The 23443-nt window shown below is 38.6% G+C and overlaps 1 protein-coding gene across 6 annotated transcripts in view; it reads right to left on the bottom strand.

The window, feature by feature from the left end:
• atp8a1 (ATPase phospholipid transporting 8A1) overlaps window positions 1–23443 on the bottom strand; it is a 141934-nt gene that overhangs the window by 115201 nt on the left and 3290 nt on the right. For all 6 annotated transcript variants that reach the window (XR_015777216.1, XM_088080891.1, XM_088080890.1 and 3 more), the window contains exon 2: window positions 2731–2845. Coding sequence is in view for 5 of the 6 variants with exons in the window: in XM_088080891.1 (XP_087937017.1) it covers window positions 2731–2845 (115 nt within the window). In the remaining variant the exon portion in view is untranslated. The remainder of the gene's footprint in view (window positions 1–2730; window positions 2846–23443) is intronic.

Raw genomic sequence — 23443 nt, 5'->3', positions numbered from 1 at the left:
CTAAAAGTAAAACTCAGAAAATGACAGCTGATACCAATATAACTAACTAAAAATCAGCTCAGCAGCTAAAATAAGGTAGAATCAGAATCAATTTTCCATCAGTTGAATAAATAAAGCCTTTGAAACCTTGGCAATCTAGCTTGATTTCTTTCAAAAACATGAAAAGAACACAATAAGCGAAAAATGAAGAAAAGACAAAAATAAAAAGTAAAAAATCGCAAGAACTCTACTGAAAATTAGCTACAAAAAAGAAAGTTAAAAAAGCAAATAAACAAAGAAACCTGCTTAAAAATTGCTTTAAATTTTTATTTTTTTTTTTCAAATAAAAAATTACAAATCTGTAAAAACTTTTCAAATATGCAATTATGATAATTATAAATAACTTTTTCCCCTATCTTCTTTTGAAAATATTTTTCTAAATCTACTAATTCCTTGTAATTTGTGGAACTTTTCTGTGGAACAAGTTGCTTATTGCTTTTTTCCTCATGTTTTTAAAAGAAACTGCACCAATTTGTTTTGGCATCAAAGGTTTAAATACTTGTAAAAGGTTTCAAAGGGTTAAAAAAATGTAGTTAGGAAGGTAATCTGCAATTTATTTTCTTCTGCTATTTGTCATGTCAATATATGAAGATGACCTAACAAGCAAGTGGCATAAGCATTAGCACATTTTATTATTCCTGTTCAGTTTATAGCTGCATCTGTGTAAGCACATATATCACAAGCTGCTCATGCAGCAGGAATGCTAACAGTAATATTCCTTGACAGAGGACGGCCTGACCCAACGAGCCTGACCTTTACTGCTAAAAGCGCTGCGCTCCTCCAAGAGGAATAACAGGATAAAAAGGGCCAGTCTGGTTGATCTGGACTGAGGCGCCACTGGTGATACAAATCCTGCAGGTATTTATCAAATATCGTATAGCTGAGGGTGATGTCATTGTGGCTGTTGAACAGCCTTCTCTGTTGCTCATCAGTAGTGGCTCCTGGCATCAAAACCACTGTTTAACTATACGACATGTACTCAAAAGTCTATAATGTAATACAAGATTTTTGAGGTAGAATATGTTGTAGCTCAGTCTGTTATTTTTTTTACAGATTTAAGGGTAAGGGAGTTAATATCTTAAATATTTTTTCTTCAAGCTAAAATGTTCTCAACATATGCTCAAAAACACCCTCAAAATGGATTCTGAATTTTGAAGACTGCTTGCCATCAGGAAATTTTCCCCAGGCTGACATTTCAGCATCAGCAGCACAGTCTAGGCACGCTTGTATTCAACTGTTTTGCTTGTGACTCTGAAGGTTAATGTAGGGTTAAAGGCAAAGTGACAAGTTATGCTGCAGGTCACCATGGAAAACACTGATGGCCTCTAGGTTGCCACTACCAAGTAAAAAAATAGCACCAACAGCAAAATCCTTGAGAGAATACATCTTGGAGTGTGAATTTTTAAAACAGCTAGGATCAGATTTAATTTCAAGTGACATGGGGAAGCATCTTTTAAGTATGTTGAATAATTACACTGGGAATGCTGGATGATAAGAGATAGAGGCCAACTATATGTGACTGGTGTGAAACCTTATTGTCATGGTTAAAAGAGACAAGAGTCTGTACTCATCGGCTGTGCATTAAACCTCAACAACATGACTTCTTCTGTTGAACATCTTGCAGAGGATATATTATATTTTTCTTCTGATGGCATGACTATTTCAAGTTTGTTTTCTTAGCTTAGCAAGGAATATTACATTTGTCCATGCAGACCCAATATCAAGAGGTATGTCGACATAGTGTAACAGACCATTGTGTAATTCAATTCCTATGCACTAAAGAGATTTTGTAAAGGCAACAAAGCACACCATGCCCAGCTGAATGCACAAGGTAGAGGTGTACAAGTCAACAAGAAGCTATGTCTTTTATTTTGAAGGGGGTACAAACACACCACCACAGACATACAAACCTATAGCATTACCACTGCTTGGGTGGTACTCCAGAGTTCATCTTTCGAAACTATACTACTACCAAGATAGTAAGTTCATATGGAATATCATCCAAGCAGTGGCAATGCTACATGTAGACCTCAGAACATTTCCCTGTTGGTTACGCTGCCACACTGATATTCACCCTGCATTAATGTGGTGTCGGAATAATCAGATAATAGAGTTCTTAGATGGGAAAATGTTGGTACGCCAGTATCTGAGTTGAAGTCATATAAGCAATAACAAGACAGACCAAAGTAGATATTTTTTTGTTTGCAGTGTCAATGTTGTTTTGCATGATCTAAAGTTCATGACCACACCAAAGTCGTGAGAACCACCTCCCAACTTTTGAAATGGGACCAGCCAAGGAGCACATGAATGCAGTATCACTTAAAGGCGCTCTTTGTGAAATTCAGACAGTTATTTGGAAACCAATCTCAATATGGAGGTGGCTAAGATGGCTGAGGTGGCTGAGGTGGCTGAGGTGGCTGAGGTGGCTGAGGTGGCTGAATTGGCGGCTTGCAGCTAACACTGCTGACTCAACAGTAACAGCGGTGACAGAGCTAACGGTGGGAAAAAGGGGCATGGGTGCTAATCTTACAAGACAATGCCATCCTGATTTCAGCGATAATTGCGGTATGAGTGCAGTGCAAAGCTGTGGCAACAACAAACCACAGAAAGGTGTGGATTAAAACAGATGCAGAGGTTGCAGAAGTTCATTCTCATTGAATGTGACATGTCTCGTCAACAACATCTGTTTACCTGACTCGATTGCTGCAAAACTTGGTGAACTGCGGCTGGTTGAGGTATATCAGTCGGGCATCTTCTTGGTCAGCTAAGGACGTCTTTTCTGACGTGTCCTCTGTCTTTTCATATCCTGCGGCATGGGAGAAAAAAAGACATTCTATAAGAAACAAAATCTGCCTTGAGCACAAACAAAAGTAAGATGAAAAGGTGTTTTGAAGCGTTTGAGTCGGTGCGTGTCGAAAAGTCCCCAAAGGAGTCTTTGGAGTCTGTAAAAGGTAAGTCAGTGATTTCAACACTCAGAAAGGAAACCATAGAGATCGGATTTGACCTTGATGCTTAAGAGGATTTAGGTATATATGTTCTTGGTGCTGGATAAGTTGGATAAAGTTGGCATTGTACAATTTCTGATTGAAATATTTGTCAAAAGAGAGTGTGTTACACTGCATAACAACACCTTTATGTCATTGTGTATGTGATGGAGTACACAATGTATCAGTCATTGTAGTAGACTACAATCACTGCAGCCTACACAATAGACTGAGGAGACATTTATATTTATCTGTATGATACACCACCCTCAGATCAGGAACAATAATCTAACAGCAGTATAATGCTCAAATTATTATCCTAATGGAGTGAGAAGGTGCTTTAGAAAATATAACAGTGGAATTGCCAAATTACATTTACTGACAATACGTCTCTCATTACCACCTCCGCAGTATAATGCCAACTTGGAAGAAAAACCCTATTATATAATAATACAGGGAATCACCTGCCTTATGTTTAACAGCCTGATTCATACAAAGTAACATTTACAGCATCTACTTCATAGAGGAAAGCCGTAATTTTGATATTTCCCATACAAACATCACATTTTGTCCGTTTCAATGAGTGTGAAAAAAGACCCTGGTCACAGTTAAACACTAAAATGATTGTGACACGTCCAAAGCATTTAGGAAATGTGTGATTGCTAAAGAGACATTTCAGCAACTCCAACTGAAAACTTTTCATTTGTTGCAGAAATGAGTCAGAGCTTGGAATTTCCTGTCAAGAGTGACATCCCGCTGGCAAGAATAGATATGATTATCAGTGTGTGAATCAGTTACAGTAATGTGGGGTCATATAACAGCAATACAGAGGTCCTGTGCATGCACAACTCCGATCCAACTGTATTTTTCAATATTGATCCAAGTCCAAACCTAATACATAGAGCTTACAAAACTCATTCATTCTTCCCTCAAATATTCTGCCTTATCTATTGACCATTAATGCACACAAAAAAAAAAAATTAACTGTAAAAAGCTGCCATTCACTGCTGGAAGATAATCAACAAACACTCTCCTTGGATGGAAAACACTCTTTTTTTCTCCATCTCTGGAAGAGTCAGCACTGCTCTGCTCCCACAAGGTTCAACAAAGTGGGATGAAGCTATGTAGGCTAGATCAACACGTCAAATGAGGGCTGTATGTAGGTCGCAGAGATGCTAATATATAACACATTTCCTCCTATTTTTTTTTTTTAAAGCCACACAAAATATTTTTGATTGGCAAGAGAAGTCAAGGTCTAAAACATCCCAGATGAAAAGGTGACATGCATGCTTTCCATGCTGAAGAGAGACAGGTGCTGTGTCATGAAAAAGGGATGTCTAGGGATGTGGTTTGAATATCTGAAGCCTCTATCTTGAAGCTGCTCACTGCAGTGTGAGACAGCAAATAGTAAAAACACCAAAGAACTGATTGATGTTAAAGTTACTCGCAAAGATGCACAAATTTGTACAAGGACCAACAACCATTACATACACAGGGTACATACAAATTCATGGTTTCCTCTTTATGCCCCCGTAAGGCAGCCCTCTTTTGATCATCCCTCACAAATCTGAATACAGATTTGAAATACCATTTCAAGTATTCATAAATCAACAAATATTAGTTTATAAATTATTTCGCTTATCAATTGTTTCAGTCATTTTTCGTGACTGGCAGCACACGCTTGTTTACTTTTTGGAATGACAAGATGTGACGACAGAAAAGAGTAAAACTGCACCAATATGGCAGTGTCCTAAATGTCTGCAAGCACTGTTGTGAACTGAACTTTTGTAGGACACTGTGTTACTATTTATACCTGATGCTCAGTTTGAAAGCATCACAGTGGAAGAGGATCAGCTGATTTTTTAAGTTGAATGAGGAATTATTTAAACAAAACCTCCTTACTTCACTACAAAAACCTAAACAGTGTCAGCTGGCTGGAGGGAAATTGCTGAGGAGCTAAAAGTTTCTGCTGAGGTAAATGACCATCGCTAAAAACAAGCTAGGCTAACATTACGTGCTGTTTGCTACCTTCTATGTAATTTCCAGTAAATATCACATTATAAAACAGGTATTTTCTGATTTAAAAAGTAACATTACAAACGTAGGAAGATAGCAAGTAGGCTATTTACCCATCTTTTAAGTGTTTAAGTGTTAACGTCTCCAGTCTGATCTCCAGCCCTGCAAAGTTTAACTATCATGTCGCATTGTGTAACACTGCGACATGATAGTTGGACACTCACTTTCTGTTGATGCCATTATGTTCCACTCAGGATTGATTAGGGATGGGGATCGTTCATTTTTTTCTATACTGATACAATTATCAAGACTCCGTAACGATTCGAGTCTTTATCAAAACCACTATCGGTACTTTTCTATTATTTGGTGTAAAGCTGAGGCGATAGTATGTTTTTAACAGAACTGGATTTGCTTTAATTGCTTAACAAGTGACTGTTTCTTTTATATTGCTGGGAATAAAAAAAAGATCACCCAAACATCTGTATTATTAAAGTTCCTTGCCAGACACTAAATTTTCTTTTTCTCAGTGTTACATTTGAACACATTATTTTACAACGAAACGTTATGCAACCTTGTTTATTTAGCTAACTAGCTCTTATCCTGCCGATTTCAAATGGGACTTCAACATTGGATTACTATTTTTAACAGGTCTTGCTGCAAAGTTTGAGTGTGCTTACCACTGCTGCTTTGAGTGGATGATGATAAAGATGGTGCTGGCTGTGCAGCAGCAGGAGACAGAGTTGAAGGATTTTTTTTTAACCCGAAGTCAGTCAAATGTACTGCATTTAGGTTTAACATGATGTACAATCAATGTATGCGGACCAGTGATTGGATTTAACTGACTCGAGATGTAACATTACGGGACCCATGGGACTCGATAACACTATTGATAAGCTCAAACTTGACTGATTTTCCAGTTACCCGTAACCGGGTCCTCAATAAACAGTGAGGATGAGAACAATGTTTCGATCCCCCATCTCTAGGATTGACTGCTGAATCATGTGGGTCCCCTGGTAAAAATCAGTAAACTGGTGCAGTTGGGAGTTTGGCTTAACATCAAACTGGTCTGAAAATTTTGCCCTAGTTGACAAACGGGAAAACAAGTGCTCAGCCAAACTGAGGTACTATTTGAAGCTAAAATATCTGACGAATCTACAGAGGCAGGTTTGACAGCGATTATCTTGTTTGTAAGATAAGAAATGATGGCAATCAAGATTCCTGAGGTTCACATTTCCCTATCCTCATGTTTTAATTGATATGTCTAGATTAGTGCCCTCAGCACTACCAAGAGAGCACTACTGTAAAACTCTTGAGTCAACAGTTTCCCCCCGACTCTCAAGTTGCATGCATGTGATCCGTTGAGTGTTGCATGGCCTTGCCTAGCATGCAGTAGTAGTGGTGTTAAGGGATATGAGGTAAGGTCAGGCATAGCTTCCAAGACTACAGATAAACCCTTGAGTTTAAAAATGGAAAGAAGGGCCGTTCTGAGGCACGCAGGGAGGGGGACACAAGCGAGGGAAGCTGGCTGCTTGAAACATCAACAACAAAACGCAGAGTCATGAGGCACTGTAACCAGAGCCTCATAGCGGAAATGCCCCAGTTGCAACCAGCGTGCCGCCCCCCTGCCAACAGTATTTCTTTCTTGTCATGTCAAGAGGAAACAAAAGGCTGACACGGTCCTCAAAGTCACACTTTCTCTACTCTCTTTTCCCCCTCTCATTCTCACCTTACTGTTGGCACTTTCTCACTCATGTTACAAACCCTGAATCTTAAATTACAGCTCTTGTTATTTTAATGATCCACTTGGCCTCGTGTAGAGGATTACTGAAGGAGTGACTGCCAAATCTCTCTTCTTCCTATCATCTCCTGATAGTTTCTCTCCTTAGCATGTGCTCTGAGGCTAAAAATAACTGCCCTCCTGTAGCCGTTTGGTCACCGGGGGAAACATGGCTCGGCTATCCTGGCTGTGTTATGCAAGACGTCAGATCAGTATAGGTGGTTTATTGGATTAGCGTGTTGGCAAAAAGGGTGTGTGGATCCAGGCAGGAGATTAAAAACTGGTGCCTACTACTTAAGTAGGAAAACATCCTGCCATGATGCCTGTGATTATCACTTCTGGGACCAATATAGCCTAGATGCATGGTGTCCACAACATGATGTTGTCAACTAATGATTCCTTGAAGTAACGGATAGTTCTGTTTGTTTAGTGGGAAAAGGGTTGTTTAAAGCATGGCAGAGGTTGTTTTAAAAATCAACAGTGCAATATCACTTGCAGAATGTTGACTATACTTAAACTGCCAAATTAATAATATTTTAAAAGCAGAAATAGTAAGAAATAGTAAACAGGAAATCTATTGCATGTAGGGTTGCAGTGATATACTGGTTTCAAGGCAAACTGTGAAATAAAAGCTGACGATTATTATACCATGTATATTTGCTTATCTATGATCTTGAAAAAAATACAACTGGGTGGAAAATCCTCACCTTTATTTTAGTTATTTTCAAAAGGAAGACTTTTTACACATACTTCCATTTAAAAAACAATTTCAAGTTTTGATTATACCATTTTAAAAAAACTGTTAAACATGAAATAATGCTTCCTTTTTCATTTCTTTAAGGGTCAGCTGAACTTAAAGACTTGCGCAGGAATAAGTCCTAAAACCTAAAAATAAGTTAGCATTTTTGCATTTGTATTCAAAAATGAAAACTCCCAAGGCAAACTGTGACACTAGGCTATATAACTGAAACTGGCTTGACTTAAATTTGGATTATATGAGAGACATAATAGGATGTCAAAAAAAAAATATTTTCTTATAATTAATAAATAAGATCCAAATTTGGCCCTGGCAGAGGTATAAATGGTACTTAAAGTCCAAGCGTCACCACAACACTACATAACATTACTAAAGAGTTGATCCACTGATCCTAAATCACCTTGGTGGAGAAGGTACAATAACTTCTCTCCTCTTGTCTGTAGGCCTCTTTCATCCAAAATTAAAATTGAATTTGCAGCCAAGAGCTCACCTGGTGACACTGGGAAGACAGGTGGTTTGGGATGAGTAACAGCCCTAAGTAAAGGTGAGGGAAAGGACATTGACTCAAAGGCATGCTACCTCACTGAGTCTGGACTGGATGAGGACAGCGCTACATGATTATAGCTGCAACTATGATCTCATGTTTTTATGCAGTAGTCTTTGTTAGGAAGGAACAAAACTTTCACATTTCATTAATTTGGCAATTTAACTACAGCAGCAGATATTTCTGCGAGCAATGTTGTGTCATAGCTGCAGCACCAGAGAGTAACACCATGAGTTATATGACCACCTGTGATATCACCACACAGTATCAATGTCAGAGAAAATCCCTCCCTTCTCACAGACTATACAAACATCAATAACGGAGGGCATTTCCAGGGCGACAAGACAAGCTCTGAGCAGCACAAGGAGACTACAGAGGTGGGGCTGCATTTAATGACTATTAATGACTTTTAATCTGCTACTTTATCATTGTTATTTCCTTGATGTATCTTTTATCAATCAGTCAGTCAGATTTTATTTATTTGTATACAACTTTTCATACAACAAAACTGTGACATAAAGTGCATACTTGGGGTTAAGGTGACTGCCATGCCACTCCCAAACTCTCCCCCTTGTTTAATCGCTCTACTGACCAATACCTAATGAAGGCACACAAAACCCCTTCAAAATAATGAGAAAAAAAATCTGATACTTTACGTAGACATGATTATCATCTATTTTGCATTAGCAATGTATGGCTAATATATGGCCAGTGTTTAAGTGATACTTGTATCTCAATCATAATCGATTAAATGCCAAAGCGCAATCTCAGCTTGCACATCAAAGGACAAAGCCAGCAAACAAAGTGAGCCAAGAAACTAAATCTTTAAGAAGCTTGGGTGATCAAGGAATTAGTGTCTACAATGACAAATGAAAACAGGGGACTGGCATAGCTGGTGACTGCAGCATAAGGCCTGTGTGAAATAGCAGGCCAGAGGAGCCGGCTGAGCAGCCGTGATTGATGTTGTGTCTCTGTGTTCTGAATGAGACCTCGCAGCAGGAGCCTGTGTGCTGTGGTGGGCCAGGTGCTGCAATGCACCAGTTGCGGCTGGTGCTGCTACTGCTTAACTTAGTCCTTCTGCTCTCTCCTTTTAGCAGCTTAGACACAATGGGCCATATGCAAAGTTTAAGTAAAAGCTGCTGACAGCAAAAACAGTTGTAGAACATACAAATATTCTGAAATTCAACATGTGTATATCACGCTGGTATGGTTACAAAAGCATTAATACAGTACCAGCAATATTACATTTTTTTAACTTCTACATTTTGCAAAGCAACAGTTTGATAAAGAAATAGGGTAGGAAATAGATACGAAAAGACAAAGGCTCAAATGCATATACAGCACACGTTTTCGTCACTTGTTTCTATCTAATACACCCCAAACGCATATTTACATATTTATATGCCAGTCTCTTTTTTTTTCAATCTTATTGTATAGTTCTGTTATTCTGACTACAGCTAGTTGTTGGCTGAATAGCTTAAAAGTCTTTTGACCAGTTGATGAAGAGATATGCTTCTCAATATAACTCCAAATGAGCTAAGTCACATTTACCTACATTCTTGCATCTTTTTGTAGCCAGTCACAATGAGATAAGCCGTAGATGAGCATTCATTTTGAGCAACTGCATGTCCCTTTAAAGTTTCTGTATGTGTGTGAGAATCTATGTGGTCATGACTGCATACGTGTTCATTTTACTTTACTGTTCTCCTTTTGCTATGCTGTATGGCAGTTGGTATGTTTTCAAAAATAAAAAATAAAGTACTACTAATAATAATAAAATATATTAGAAAAAAGAGTTTTGCTTCTTGAGTCTTAAAAAGCTACCTGATCTCCTGGTTTTATGCTACTATTCTTGCACACCTGATCCAATTAAAGGCTACATATTGAACATTTTAACTGGATTAGAGGATTAATAGTAAAGCTAAAGCCAGAGAGTCTTCAGCTAGGCTTCAGGAGTTGCCAGACAAACAAGTCTAGTAAGTATGATGCTGCTCGACGTTGCCTCCTGCATTGGTAGGTGACGCTAAGGGGCCACAAACCAAGTGCTGATATTTGATGATTTGGGGGTGAGCTACTGCAGATGTCAAGTTGTAAGCCCCCTGGGAAAAAAGGCACAATTTGTCCTTTGACCAAGATACAATGAAGACAAAGCAAAACCCAGAACACACGGCAGCTGTGACAACCCCTGGCCACATCTTGCCACGAACTTTAATGTGCTTGCTGTGCCCACAAATAAACACCTCTTCTAACCTCCACAAGCATTTTGAAGTAAGTTTCACATACTGTAGGTGAAAATGCAATTAGCAAGCTAATGTTAGCTATGTTTATTTTTTATGTGTTAGGTTAATTTCTAATGTTGTGATAATGACGGTAACTTCTTGTTGCTAGAGGCCTATTTGGCTTTTCAATTAGTGTACGTAAGAAAGCAATTAACCTCATGTAATGCCAGCTTCAATGTTTTATGTTGCTTTCATAATTGCAGTGGTAATCATCGCCCCATCATGTTCTGGTTAAAAAGTTAACATTTTATAATAGTTTTTCATTACTTTTACACTAGGTCGTACACCCTAAAATTATTCAAACAGAAAGTAATGTATACTTTGAGTAATTTAAAAACTATGTATTTTTCTACTTTTATTTGAGAAGGTGTCTCAAATGGTAATTTTCACTGTTTCACTTTTCATTTTTTATGGAAGTTACTGTAATTATTTGAGTATTTATTTTTACTATGTTTTTTACTCTACCCATCATCGTTTAGTTGGCAAACCAAGAGTAACAATAGAAAGCAGCTTGACATTTATGTCATGACTGTAGCCTTGGCCTTCACCAAATTTAAAAGTAGCACACAAGGCCAGCCCCGACAGGCCAACACCACAGTCGAGGAGTCTGGGGGGGTGAGAGGTGGAGAAAGTTCCATCGTCAAAATAGCCTCACTCCCCTGTTTTCCCTCTTCAAGCATTAATGGGATCTACCTCCCCCCATATCCTGCTCATTTCCTTAGTTTCTAACACACTGTGTGGATAATGTACTCAGCCACTACCACAGATGTCTCAGTGGGAACTGCTCTTAATATTCCCTGGTGGACACTGTGCATTTTCTCAGCACTAATTTCATTAACTGCGGGCGTGTCACGGCTCAACTACCCTGACATCAATAAAGTGAGCAAGAATGGGAAAGTGGGCGGATACTCACTGTGAACATGATTCTTAATCTGTGTTATATTAGGCTTCCTAACAACACCTTTCATCTATTAATGGAGCCACCATATCGCCCATAGTAGCTGGCTGTATAAAAACAAAGTAAGAGGCATGGAACGAGAAGAGAGAAAAGAGTAACAAGAAGCCAAATTAAGCTCAGTAGGAGTGGAGAGCAGAAGCACACAGCTCTGGAGGGGAAGCCTCTAGAGGAAGGATCAATGCCATCAAGTGTCGTAATGAGTCTGGATGCCAGCCAGATGTCAGGATTATTGCTTGTGTCAGCCAACAGACAGACGGGTGGAACAATAGTCACAAGGGGGCACGTATTTTGGAGACAGTGCCCAATGGGGAAAAACTGGGCCCAGCATGCTTTGGCATTGGCCAAGGCATGCCGGTCTTCCCCGGTCTGTCTTTCTATCCCACGCTGAGTTTTGTAGGTTACAGAGACACTCAGGCATGGAAAATCCCTTCTGTGACACCTGGGTGATTTTTTAAAGTATGTCAATCACACTGCAACACTTGTTTTATTTCTATCCAAGGGCTAAAAATACCACTTGCATACGCACAGTAGTGTACGTAAAATTTGAGCTGTGCCCCTAATTCTCAGCTCTACATGCACCAATGCATGTAACACAGCATAGCCGCAAACTCTCACGCGTTGACACTTTTCACACACTCTCATGCTATATTCTGTGCACACCACACATCCCTTTTTCAAGAACAAATTTAAAACTGATAACACTGTGGTACAAAAATAAGAAACTGACAGTGTATGTACAGACAGGACAGAGCACAACAGCACTATAGAAGTGCTGTAAAACACTGAGGTCAAGCCAGCTGTAGCAACTACACACACTGAAGTTACTTTTCAGCTGAATATTCAACAGATATTCTCTCCAGTCTCACATGGGTGGCTGATTTATACAGTGTTTTACTGTTTAAATACCACAAAACCTAAGATTCTGAATACCTTCATTCTGACTTGCTAATAATAGCGGAAAGTATGATTACAAAAACCATGAGAAAAAACATTGAGAAGCTGCTCAAAATGTTCCTATATGAATTCTGAGAGTAGTTTTACAATACACTGCTGTGATTTCGATCCAATCGAACGGTAGCCATGACAGAAGTGCAAATTTTTTTTTTAAAAAAAGATAAAATACAAGTAATAGTGCAGAAAGAAAGAAACAAAAACAATTTGGTGCAGGTAAAAATGATGGTGCATGTAGTTTAAGAGTTAATGCACCAGTGCATGTATGTCTACAGATAGTCTGCTTATCTCTTAATAACTGCTGAGAATCATGGTTAAAATCCATTTCACCTTAAACACCAACTGCCAAACTTAAGAAACTACATAATTTGAGAGTTGTCAGAAATATTCTTGAATCTGAAGGAATAACTTACTGTCCCTCCATACTCATACGAGACGTTCAACACAAAACCATCCTCCTCAGATTTATGATATCCTGGTTGGTAATGTATTAGCTCAGGTCAGGCAGAAGTGGTGACGGTGGAAAATTATTGCTGCCATGACTGTCAACACAAGCAAGATTAAACGCATCTAATGGCAGCAATGACAAGAACAATAATGACCTCATGCTCAAGTATATGGCTGAGCACTTCATGTCATGGGGTTAAATGTTAAAGAACACAATAAACTCATGACCAATACTTAAAATACATTCCAAAAAATATTCTCAGGCTTCCTATTGTCACAGTAACCCCAGCTCTAAGCCATGTTTTTAAAATGGGAGTATCAAGTGGAAATCATTGTTACAGTCAAGCTATTTTTAACAGCTGAATTTTACTCTAAGTCAAGCTTTAATAAGAAATCATAAATGATATCATGTCACATGCTAGCAGCGTTTTACAACTCCTTTGGTCACCTACTATGTTTATGATTACACAGAGATGAGTCAGTTGGCTCCATGACTAAGCCTTGGGATGCTTTGAAAGGGCCAATGAGTCAATCACCGGGGGTATAACATCCATCTGGAGGCAAATCAAATTGTAAAAAGGCTTTTTGTTCTTCCAGAAACAGGTCCGGGCAGAGTCCAATCTAGCTGTGAGATAACGAAGAAGCACTAATGAGCCTGGGAGAGTTGTAGGCAGGTCAATAAAGTGTAGATGAGGAGATACGTGACGTGGCCGCAACTAGGCTCCCACACAGTTCATTCAATAATACCCACAGTGGGGGGGGCTGGGGCTACTGACATTGATCTAACACGAACAAATGAATGGCAACCAAACCACAGCAATGTGAGGAAAAACTACACAAAACAGAAAACACAGAGGAATAAGGAGTGACATGTCTCCTGTGGAAATGTTTAACCCTTTAACCCTAACATGGAGAAGAGGCATAAGCAAATTACTACATGGCCCTGAAAATTAGCATTACATTAGTCAAAAAGTTAAAAGAAATTATTTACCTGAAAAGAAGTTAAAAAAAAATAAATAAAAAAGTAAAAAACAACAAGAGAATTACCTAAAAATAGCACTGAAAATAAAAAGAAAATATATGTATTGTTTTCACATATTTCATCATATTTTCTTCTGTAACATAATTTTAAATAGTATATAGAAGTAATATAATTATAAATATAGTTTTATAGACATTTTCACCCATTTTTTGGGATAATATTCTTATAATCCTCCCCTCATTTTACAACTAATTTTTAGGTAATTTTCTTGTCATATGTTAGTTATTTATTGCAATTTCTGGGACATTTCTTGCCAAGTTTGTCACTGCCTTTTTTTCCCATGTTTTCCAGAGAAATCAAACTCATTTGCTCAAGCTTGTGAAAGGCGTCCGAACGCAGCACAAAAAAAACTGATGGTGATGCAGGTTTCAAAGGGTTAACAGCCATAGACCACCATGTATTAAGTACTAAAAAAGAAACTAGACAGAAAGGTGAGGTGTAATATGGAGCTGTCAGTCTGCACATTGTTCACCTTAACCTGAGGCTATCTACCGTAGCTATTGGGGTCAAATTAGTTCCAAACCCCTAAGCTTTGGGATTTCTCAACCCACTGAGCCTAATGTGCCATTTATATCTGCTCATCGCCACCAAAGAAAGATCTGTACATGATTCATTTATGCCAGATGAATATTTCAGTAGACAGAGCAGCCACAGTCTATTCATGGGAATCAAAGTCCCAGCGATGAAAGCCCCCCGCCATCTTCAACCATTTGTGAATTGGAGGGGGGGGGTTAAGAGCTGGAGGGGGATATAGATACTGCCCCAATCTAAGCAACAGTAACATCCATAAGTCGCTTATCAGATCACAATGCTGTAACCAGCACTCACAACAACAACAGGGCAGCTGCAGAATTAATCCCCCTCCCCGTCCGGCTCCGTCTGGCTCCCCATAGGCTCAGGCAGGCTACAGTGGGACGGACAGTCCAGGGACAACACAGGCAGCTGGGGCTTGCTGTGACATCACAGGGACAGCCTGGCTTAGCTAAGCAAGGGATCGGCGGGGACAGAAACCTTTCCACTGTGTGCGAGTTTATGAATGGTAGAAGGGAAGGGCATATGGCGTGCAATTCAGAGGTCTGAAAACAGGAAATAGAGCTTATGAATAGAGCTCAGAGTGCTGTGTCAGTGCTGTGCCTGACCTCAAACTGCTGCTCCTTATCATAATGAAATGAAACAAATTATACAGAAGGTTTAATTGTCACTACCGATACAACCCACAAAGTAGGCCTGCAACTATACGTTATTCTCATTGTCAAAAATCTGTCAGCAATGTTCTTGATTAATCCATAAGTTGTTTGTCTATAAAATGTCACAAAAACAATGAAAAAGTAGTGATCAGTGTTTACCAAAGCCGAAGAAGCTTTACGTATTGAAAATCTCTAACATTCAGTAGAGCTGAAAATAATGATTATTTTTGTTGTCAATCATTTTGTCGATTAAATAGCTGTTTTGGTCAACAAAATGTCAGAAAATAGTGGAAAATGGCAATCACTGTTTAACAAAGCCCAAGATGAATTCCTAAAATGTCTTGTTCTGTCAACAAAATAAAAATATTTAGTTTACTTTTTTTTTCTTAAAAAAATACTCAAACTGATTTACTAATTATGAAATAGCTGGCCATTAATTTAATAGTTGACAGTCAATTAATCATTGTAGCTAAGTGTCATCAACTTTTTAAATTTGGTTTGAGGTTCCTCTACAGGTGTTGTGGTGTCAACTTCAGCAGTGCAGGAAAGAAAATGTCAATTTATCTTTTAGTCAACTGACAGAAAATTAATGAACAAAAAATGTGTTAAATCCATTCATCATTAAGGCTATTCATCAAGAAACACATCACTAAAAGACAAAATTGCCAACCTGCTGGTAGGGCTACATGAAAAGAAGCGGCATCACCAAAGTCAAAGGGATTCATCCGTTTAAGACCATGAATGTGCAAAATTTCATGGCAGAAAATCTATAAACTGTTGGGATATTTCAGTCTGGACTAAAGCAGACCAACAAACCACTGGTTGTGTGGATTTACCACTTCTCTTTGTTCTATGTGATTGTAAATTTTCTCTAGAGATGCATCTATCTTCCAGCCAAACAACTGTATCAAACAAATTTCCCCTTGTTGACTGCCATCAGCCTATGGGCAAAAAGATGACATTCACTGATGCTAGCGGCCACCTGTTGTGTAGCATACATTTTGCATGGGCTAAACGTTGTGTTGGTTATTTGTAGTCAGACTAATAACAGTGGTGATCTTACCCAGCTACTGAGTCAGAGAAGAAGCTACTGACTGGACCCGACTCTGGCATGATGTAACAGGGCAATGGGTGTCATGCACACATGCGGTTTGTTTTCACTTTTGCTTTCAGGGAGCAGCTGTTAAGCTCACATCTTGGATACGAGGACTAATAGACCGAGCTGCAGCGAGACAGATATGCTTATCTTTCTAAAGAAAAACATGAATCTTACCAAGAAGAAGGCATTGAGGTACTAGTTTTTCCTTTTTATCATGAATATTCAGAGGAGGAGGCGCACTGCATGTTAAATAAACAACAACAAAAAAACTAATGCAGGTATTGACTATCGGCCAAATTGATATTTCAAACATCTGTATCTGCCAAGAATTTGACAACCAGTGAATCCCTATTTGATTCTTCTGTGTTACAGACGATCTTTTGGATAACACAAGCAATTTCAGGACGTCACCATACGCTATGGACCATAATGATTTTTTGCTAATTTTCTTACATATAATGAACAAAAAAAAGATTAATCAAAACAATAACCACAGCTAGTTTAATCGATAATGAAAAGGATCTGAATTTTAAGTCAGGTGTCTCTTTTCTAAAATCACTTTTGTACTGTTGCACCTCATTCTTCACCTGGGCCCTTCCTCTTCCTGAATTTACAGGGTACAAATTTTTATTTTACAGCTGCAAGAATCTAAGACCCAATTTTCCTGATTTTCAAAACTTTTCTAAACAAAAATGATAATCATGTATAGATGATTATCATGCATGGTGTTTATCAACATGATTAGCAGCTACATACTGCACAGCTTCTAAGTTGTGCAACTAACAGGTAACAGCTAACAACAGGCCACAAAGGTATGCAACAAGTCACTTGTAAAGCCGGATGGGTTTGTTTAAAGAACTGGTATGTTGTCTCCTCTTTGACAGGTTTCTTAAGAGACTCTCCTGAAGATTAATTATATAACTGGCTGCTTACTTGGACAATGTCATATATTTATTTTAAGTGCCAGGACAAAAATCAAGAGGAATTCTCATTCTCAAAGTTAAAGTAAGAATTTGGAGATCAAGGCGGATGATGATGATGATGAGCATATTAAACACTAAACTTGTACACTGGAGATAAGGAGATAAAGAGTTTGCCTCATGTCTCTCTGCCAACAGTCAATGTTGGTATTTTTTAACCACAACGGCTATCTAGATGTAGTTTGAGTTGCCTAGGCTGTAACATACCTGAAATACAGTGGGCCAGTATTTGTTTCTTTTGTCAGATATATCTAAATTCAGTCAGCTTTACTACATCAAGCATAGGCCTACTTTTGCATGAGTGTGCAGCTGTATTTGGGAGGATGGGATGCACCATAATATCATCACATCATCAGCTGTAAAAGGAAATATTGGCATCGGTCTGAAATGAATTCAAAAAATGAAATTAAAGTTGTCACATAAGAATAAATATGGCACATTTTTTATGTGACCTAAGTTTAAGTAGCTTTCTTGTTTTGCCTGGTCAATGTGTACATTTTGAAAGCACTGTATTTATGTCCATAGCTGCCACCAGTGGGCCACCACGATAAGAGTATTGATACAATATGTTATTTCCACTACAAGAGAGACTTGATGTTCACTGCAAATAGGTGGAAAACACGTGCATATATTGGTTATGCCCTCATAAATCGGCCAAAATGAGCAAGGCATATCGGATATCGGCAAAAACCCAATATCATGCATCCCTACTTAGTAGTACTTACTAAAACCAATAATCCATATGTAACGTCAGGACTCAGATTTGAAGTGGGGGCAAAAAATAGACTAATTACTATTACATGTTCTCTAAAAATCTTTAATATCCAAATGGCCAAGTAATGACAATTAATCCAACCCTGTGTTTCAGTGATGCTCATTGACCTGATGTTTCATTAGTGCCGTGTTAGCTAAAAAGGTAAAAATCTGGTACATCCATCATTCAGAACAACAGAGGAAGTAACACATGTGCACAACACATGCTTACACCCTTTCAGCTCAGTAAGGGAAATAATAAAAAGGACACTATCCTTGTCTATTATTGATTCAGGCATTTGTCTTTAAGAGCATTAATGTATTCAGACTGTATCTATTAATAACTGGATCCATCACACTATTGCTTTTACTGCAGGAGGAAATGCATTCATGAAAGGGATGAAAGCATCATTGTTTTGTTTGCACAGTCATCTAAAAGATTTGACTCATACATTATAGGATTATAGGTCATCAGCAAAGTTACCAGCAATTTAGGACAAAGAAATTACCTGAAAAGTGGTTATACAATTCTAGATCACTAAAAAAATTTTTAAAAATGTGATAACTTTAATATATTTTCCCCTAGACATTCTTTTCTTAGCTTTTTTAAAAACAATTTTCTAAATCTACTAATTTCTTGTGATTTGCTGAACATTGTTGAGTTGAGCATTGCCTTTTTTTCATGTTTTAAAAAGAGGTCAAAGCAATTTGCTCAGTGTTCAAAGGTTTAAATACTTGTATAAGCCATCTAAACACCATACAAGAAATTTACATACAAGATTTTAATACAAGAATATTATAATTGCTGTGATGATTATGCCTTTACATTAGCCCCTGATCATTTATGTCCCCCTCTTAAGAACCAGAAACTCTCAACTATCATCTAAAGACAGCAATCTCAATAAGTGTGCATGTTGAACACAGTAAATACTGGTGGTGGAAGTCATTAATGTGGGCTTTTAGTTGAAGCAGCACTGTGGCCTAGTTGGACATAAAGTTGAAATGGGAACGAGGCCATAAAACGCTCGAGATCTTGAGAGGTCAAGAGCAGTAAGAGTTTTATCTTCTCAACAATGATGGTGTTGCTTCCCTGTGGAGTGCCTGCTGACACCTTTCCATCTGACCTTGTCATCCCGCTGTGACACGATCACATTGACTATCTCCTGGCTCGTGCTGCTCGCTGCATTTTCCTGTTGTTTATGCGTGTGTGTGCATCACACAGACAAACATAGCTAGGCCAGAAAAAGAAGGCACCAGCAAAAAAAAATAAAAAGATGATTGCGGACAGTGTAGGGGCTCTTTCTGTAATACTGCTTTCATGACATATTTGATGTTTGGGAACAGGAGGTGAGAATACAGTTACTGTACATCTTATGAGCTGATGGCTGGGTTGAGGAGTATGGAAGATTTATCTCACTAAGAGCATACAGTATGTCTGCAACGCAGCTTTTCAGTGGCTCATAAATAACATTCGATCTGAACATTACTGAGGATCTCCAGCTGACGTGCAGAGCACAGGCTCTAATGAAGTCCAGAAAATGGATAGTTTAAGGACTCTTGAACTATTCAGGACTTTAAAACATTAGAGTAATTGAGGTTAGGGATGGACAATTCGTCTCAAGTTTCTTTCCGCAATCTTCAAAATAGCCAAGATCTTAATATGAAGAAATAGAAAAATGCGCTGACTATATCAGTGCTGTAAATGTGATAGTGTGAGATTTTGGTTATGGCAATATTATGTTATTTTTTTCCTATTTGTAAAAAAAAAATGCTAGTAGATACTCATAATATTTTCTTAAGGTTCAAGGTTCATTTATTGTCATTCTGCTGACACATGTAAAGAATGAAACTAGTAACTCATGTCCAGCAGCGTACCATAGAGTGACACTGTATTGAATAACTTAATAAATAAATAAATAAATATTTCTGAGATCATTTCACTTTGCTAGCTTAGTAACAGCCACCACATTCATATTTTAAGATGAATTAAGAAGAATGACCATCAATGTATTGCATTATTGAGCCAATATCTTATTATTATTGATAGCAAAAACCACAGCACCATAATATTTAACTATTTCTTAGGCTCTATGCAGACACTAGGTAGAAAATGTATCCTGCAAGTACAGCACTACATTTTGTAAAAGCAGAAATAACAAGTTGATTAATCGAGTAATTGAGCAACAGAAAATGATTCAGTAACAAGTCTGATTATCACTAAAAAGTACACTTTGCCGTATGCTTTGAATGCTTTAATTACTGTAATGGTAATCGACATCCAAAACAGTCATATATGGCATTTTTCAACACTAGAATTATGAATGAAAATGAAGCACAATCATCAAATCCTGATCCAAGCATTGGATTGGCAGTCTGACAAGGAAAAGGAACAGGTGAGATAAATGCAGACAGTTATCTGCGACTTCGAAGTTATTAATAACTTATAGAAACATTGCTTGCAATAGTCCACCTTCCACCTCTCTCTATCTCTCTGACTCACTCTCACTCACACACACACACACACACACACACACACACACACACACTCACACACACACACAAACACAGCCTTACTAGGCCCTACTAAAGTCAAGTCAAGTCCAGGTGGATGATTAGTGTATATAAATATGGCTGATTACTATTGATTGATTACTATCAGAAAATGTTCCCAGAGCTGGTCGCTTGCATGGGGGACACCTTAACACCATTCATCTGCACATACTTCCCACCACAGTGACACAGACCTGGTTGAAAATCAGAGAATCTTTCTAGTGTTCTATATTACTGTTGATTGAATGAGTTTGGGTTTTGGAGTGTTGGCGATTTAATTTGGCTTTAAGATGTAATCTAATATCATGCCAGACATGTAAAGTTTCCCATTTTTTCCCATTGTATGAACTAAACAATTATTGTTTTTTATTTTTGTTATTATAATTTTGTGAGGCATTGTATGCCTTTTTTGGATGGCCAACAGTAGATAAATAATAAATAATAATAAAATAAAAAAGGATGGAACAAAGGTCCCTGGCAAACACAAACAAGGGATGTTGTGTTTATGGTCAGCACCTTCACCCCAAGGCTACCACGGTGCCCCACGATTGTTTGATTACTCAAACAAATGATCATCTGAATAACTGAAAATAAAGATAATCGTTAGTTGCAGCCCTAAAAAGGACAATGCAGTTTCTTGTCAACGAGCCATCAACGAGCAGTCAATATAACAACATACATGAAGAAACATCAAAATAGATTCAGTGTCTCTGCATCCGTCTCTATGTGGACACGTGCACATAACCATTTTCACATCTCCCATCCTCACAACGACCTGCCACATCCACTTTGCTGTGCAGGCACAGGAGAATCATTGAGGTGAGTGAAATTGAGTGTCTGAAGAAACACATATTAGACTGGCTGCAGGTTAGTGATGGAGCTGAACCATTAAGTGGAAAATAGAGGAGAGGAGATGTCCCATGCCGGCACATAGACAGAGTAGAGAGGCCCGAGGGGACTTGATATGACACACCAGCGGCCCCAGACAGGGGATTTAGTGGCGTGTTGGGCTTTTGTGCCACATTATTATCAGCCAGTGATCCGCCAGGCACATGGGCAGCTCTCGATCCCTTCAGAAGGGAGCAGTCTATCCCCCTCCAGTCTCCCTCCCCATGCTGTTACCACTATTCAGACAGACTGAGGCTTAGCTGGTGTTATTGAAATGCTACGGGGGGAACATCCTGCTTCACTTACACATGAAAAAAATTCCTGAGAATGACAGAAAGGTAGCAGTGTCATGCTTAAAGAGGAAGAAGACTACTTTGTGTCGCTCAAAACTAGTATGCGGGCAATCAGATGATGAGGAGTATCTACTATCATGTGAATCAGCTGATACAAAAAGACAAGCATTTTTGATAGATTCATCCTCACAGGACAGGCTTACCTGCCTATCTCCACCTTTAGTGTCAATTGTAAGAGGGGATTTGGTCTGTCTGCAGATAAGCATGCAAGCTAAAACGGCAAACCGGATGCTTCTTACCATCTGTCTAGCCTTAACTTGCGTCGATCAGCTTTCGCATCTAGACAGTGGAAGCAAGTATTAAGCGCCTTCCCGCCTATCATGGAAATTTGTATTGGAGAGATCAGCGTCTAAAAAGTGGCTTGTCTGTCAACGCGGGATCACACATTAAACACACTGATAGCTACTGACGTCACCTGTTCCCAGAGCGTCCTAGATAAGGTTATTTTGGCAACACATACAGGCACAGACTGGCAGTGATGTCGGATGTTTCCACAGCACAGCGGTGAAGAGAGACAAGGAGTGGAGCGGCACGTGGTGGGCAAGACTGGGGAGTGTGCAGCACGGAGAGCTGACGGACAGGCTGCTGATGGATTAGGTGGTAAGCCTGGCAGAGGGCTGCCCTTTCTAGATGGAAGCCTGCCTGATGCAGTGTGGTGATTAAAAAATAAAACTGAAGGGTGGGGAGTGTGCTTAGGCTCTCATAAAAGCGGCCGAAAGAAATGTTGTGGAACAGACGTGTGATTGAGCAAATACTTCAATAGATATGGAGCCACAAGGCTGGAAATGTTGGTGTTGGAGCAGGAGGTCATCAACCGTACCCGGTTGTACAGGAGGTGATCGAAACCAACATTCATAAAGTGGCCTGCAAAGAAAACATGATGCTGTTTTTGCTGAAGCAGGAGGATGATAGTGCACGCTTAGTGCTATGGAGCCAATAACAGCAAAATCGGTTGCTCTTTGTAACCTATAAAGGTAGAGTGGTGGTTGGGGGTTGGGGGTGACAGCAATAGCTGCTGCATAATTCATGTGTTTGCTCTTGTGGCTGCAACAGGGTACATTGGTCAACATCCTTCTATGGAATCTATATATTAGTTTCTAATCATTTATATTTATTCCAGTAGGATGCCTTCAGTGGCATAACACTATCATTTCTCTTGTGGTGCACAGGATGACAAATTTCTTTAGAATTACCAGCTCTTAGGTGGCATTTTAACATTTCTAAACTAATACCAAATACAACCACTTACAACAAGTTCAAGACTCACCAAGCTCGCACTACTCTCACTAAAAAAAAAACAAAAAACAGAGAAACTTAATTTAACTGTGCAGAAATTGGTGTTAGTGGCATACTTGCATCTATTTTTATCACTGAATTTGGGTCAAACCGCTGAATTTAAGCAGCCACTTTTAATTATCATTTACTGGTTATTCATACTGGTCTGCCCTACAGCCACAAATTCAAAAGACAATCTCATCACAATGCAATTTAATCTGTCACACAGAATATATTTTGAATGATAGGGAAAAAAATAAATGATGACAGGCTGTCTTTTGGAGTACGGAAATAACTCTTTTTGAGTTATTTAGAAAGATCTGAGTCAACAAAAACAGATTTGCAGAATTAATTGTCTATAAAGTAGCTCAATGGCTGGATGGTAGAACTACAACAATTACTTTATTAATCTGTAGTTGTCAACTATCAAATTAATCACCAACCAATATAATAATCTAATAATCAGTGTCAGTAAGAAAAAAACAGATGATTCCAGCTTCTGAAATGCGAATATGTTGTGTTTTCTTTACTCCTCTATGAAAGCAAACAGAATATCTTTGTGTT

Source organism: Plectropomus leopardus, chromosome 8 (genome assembly GCF_026936395.1).
Source record: "Plectropomus leopardus strain MGB_pleo_1.0 chromosome 8, ASM2693639v1, whole genome shotgun sequence".
In the NCBI taxonomy this organism is placed as follows: domain Eukaryota; kingdom Metazoa; phylum Chordata; class Actinopteri; order Perciformes; family Serranidae; genus Plectropomus; species Plectropomus leopardus.
The sequence above is the reverse complement of the archived record's forward strand: the minus strand, read 5'-3'. Positions and strand labels throughout refer to the sequence as shown.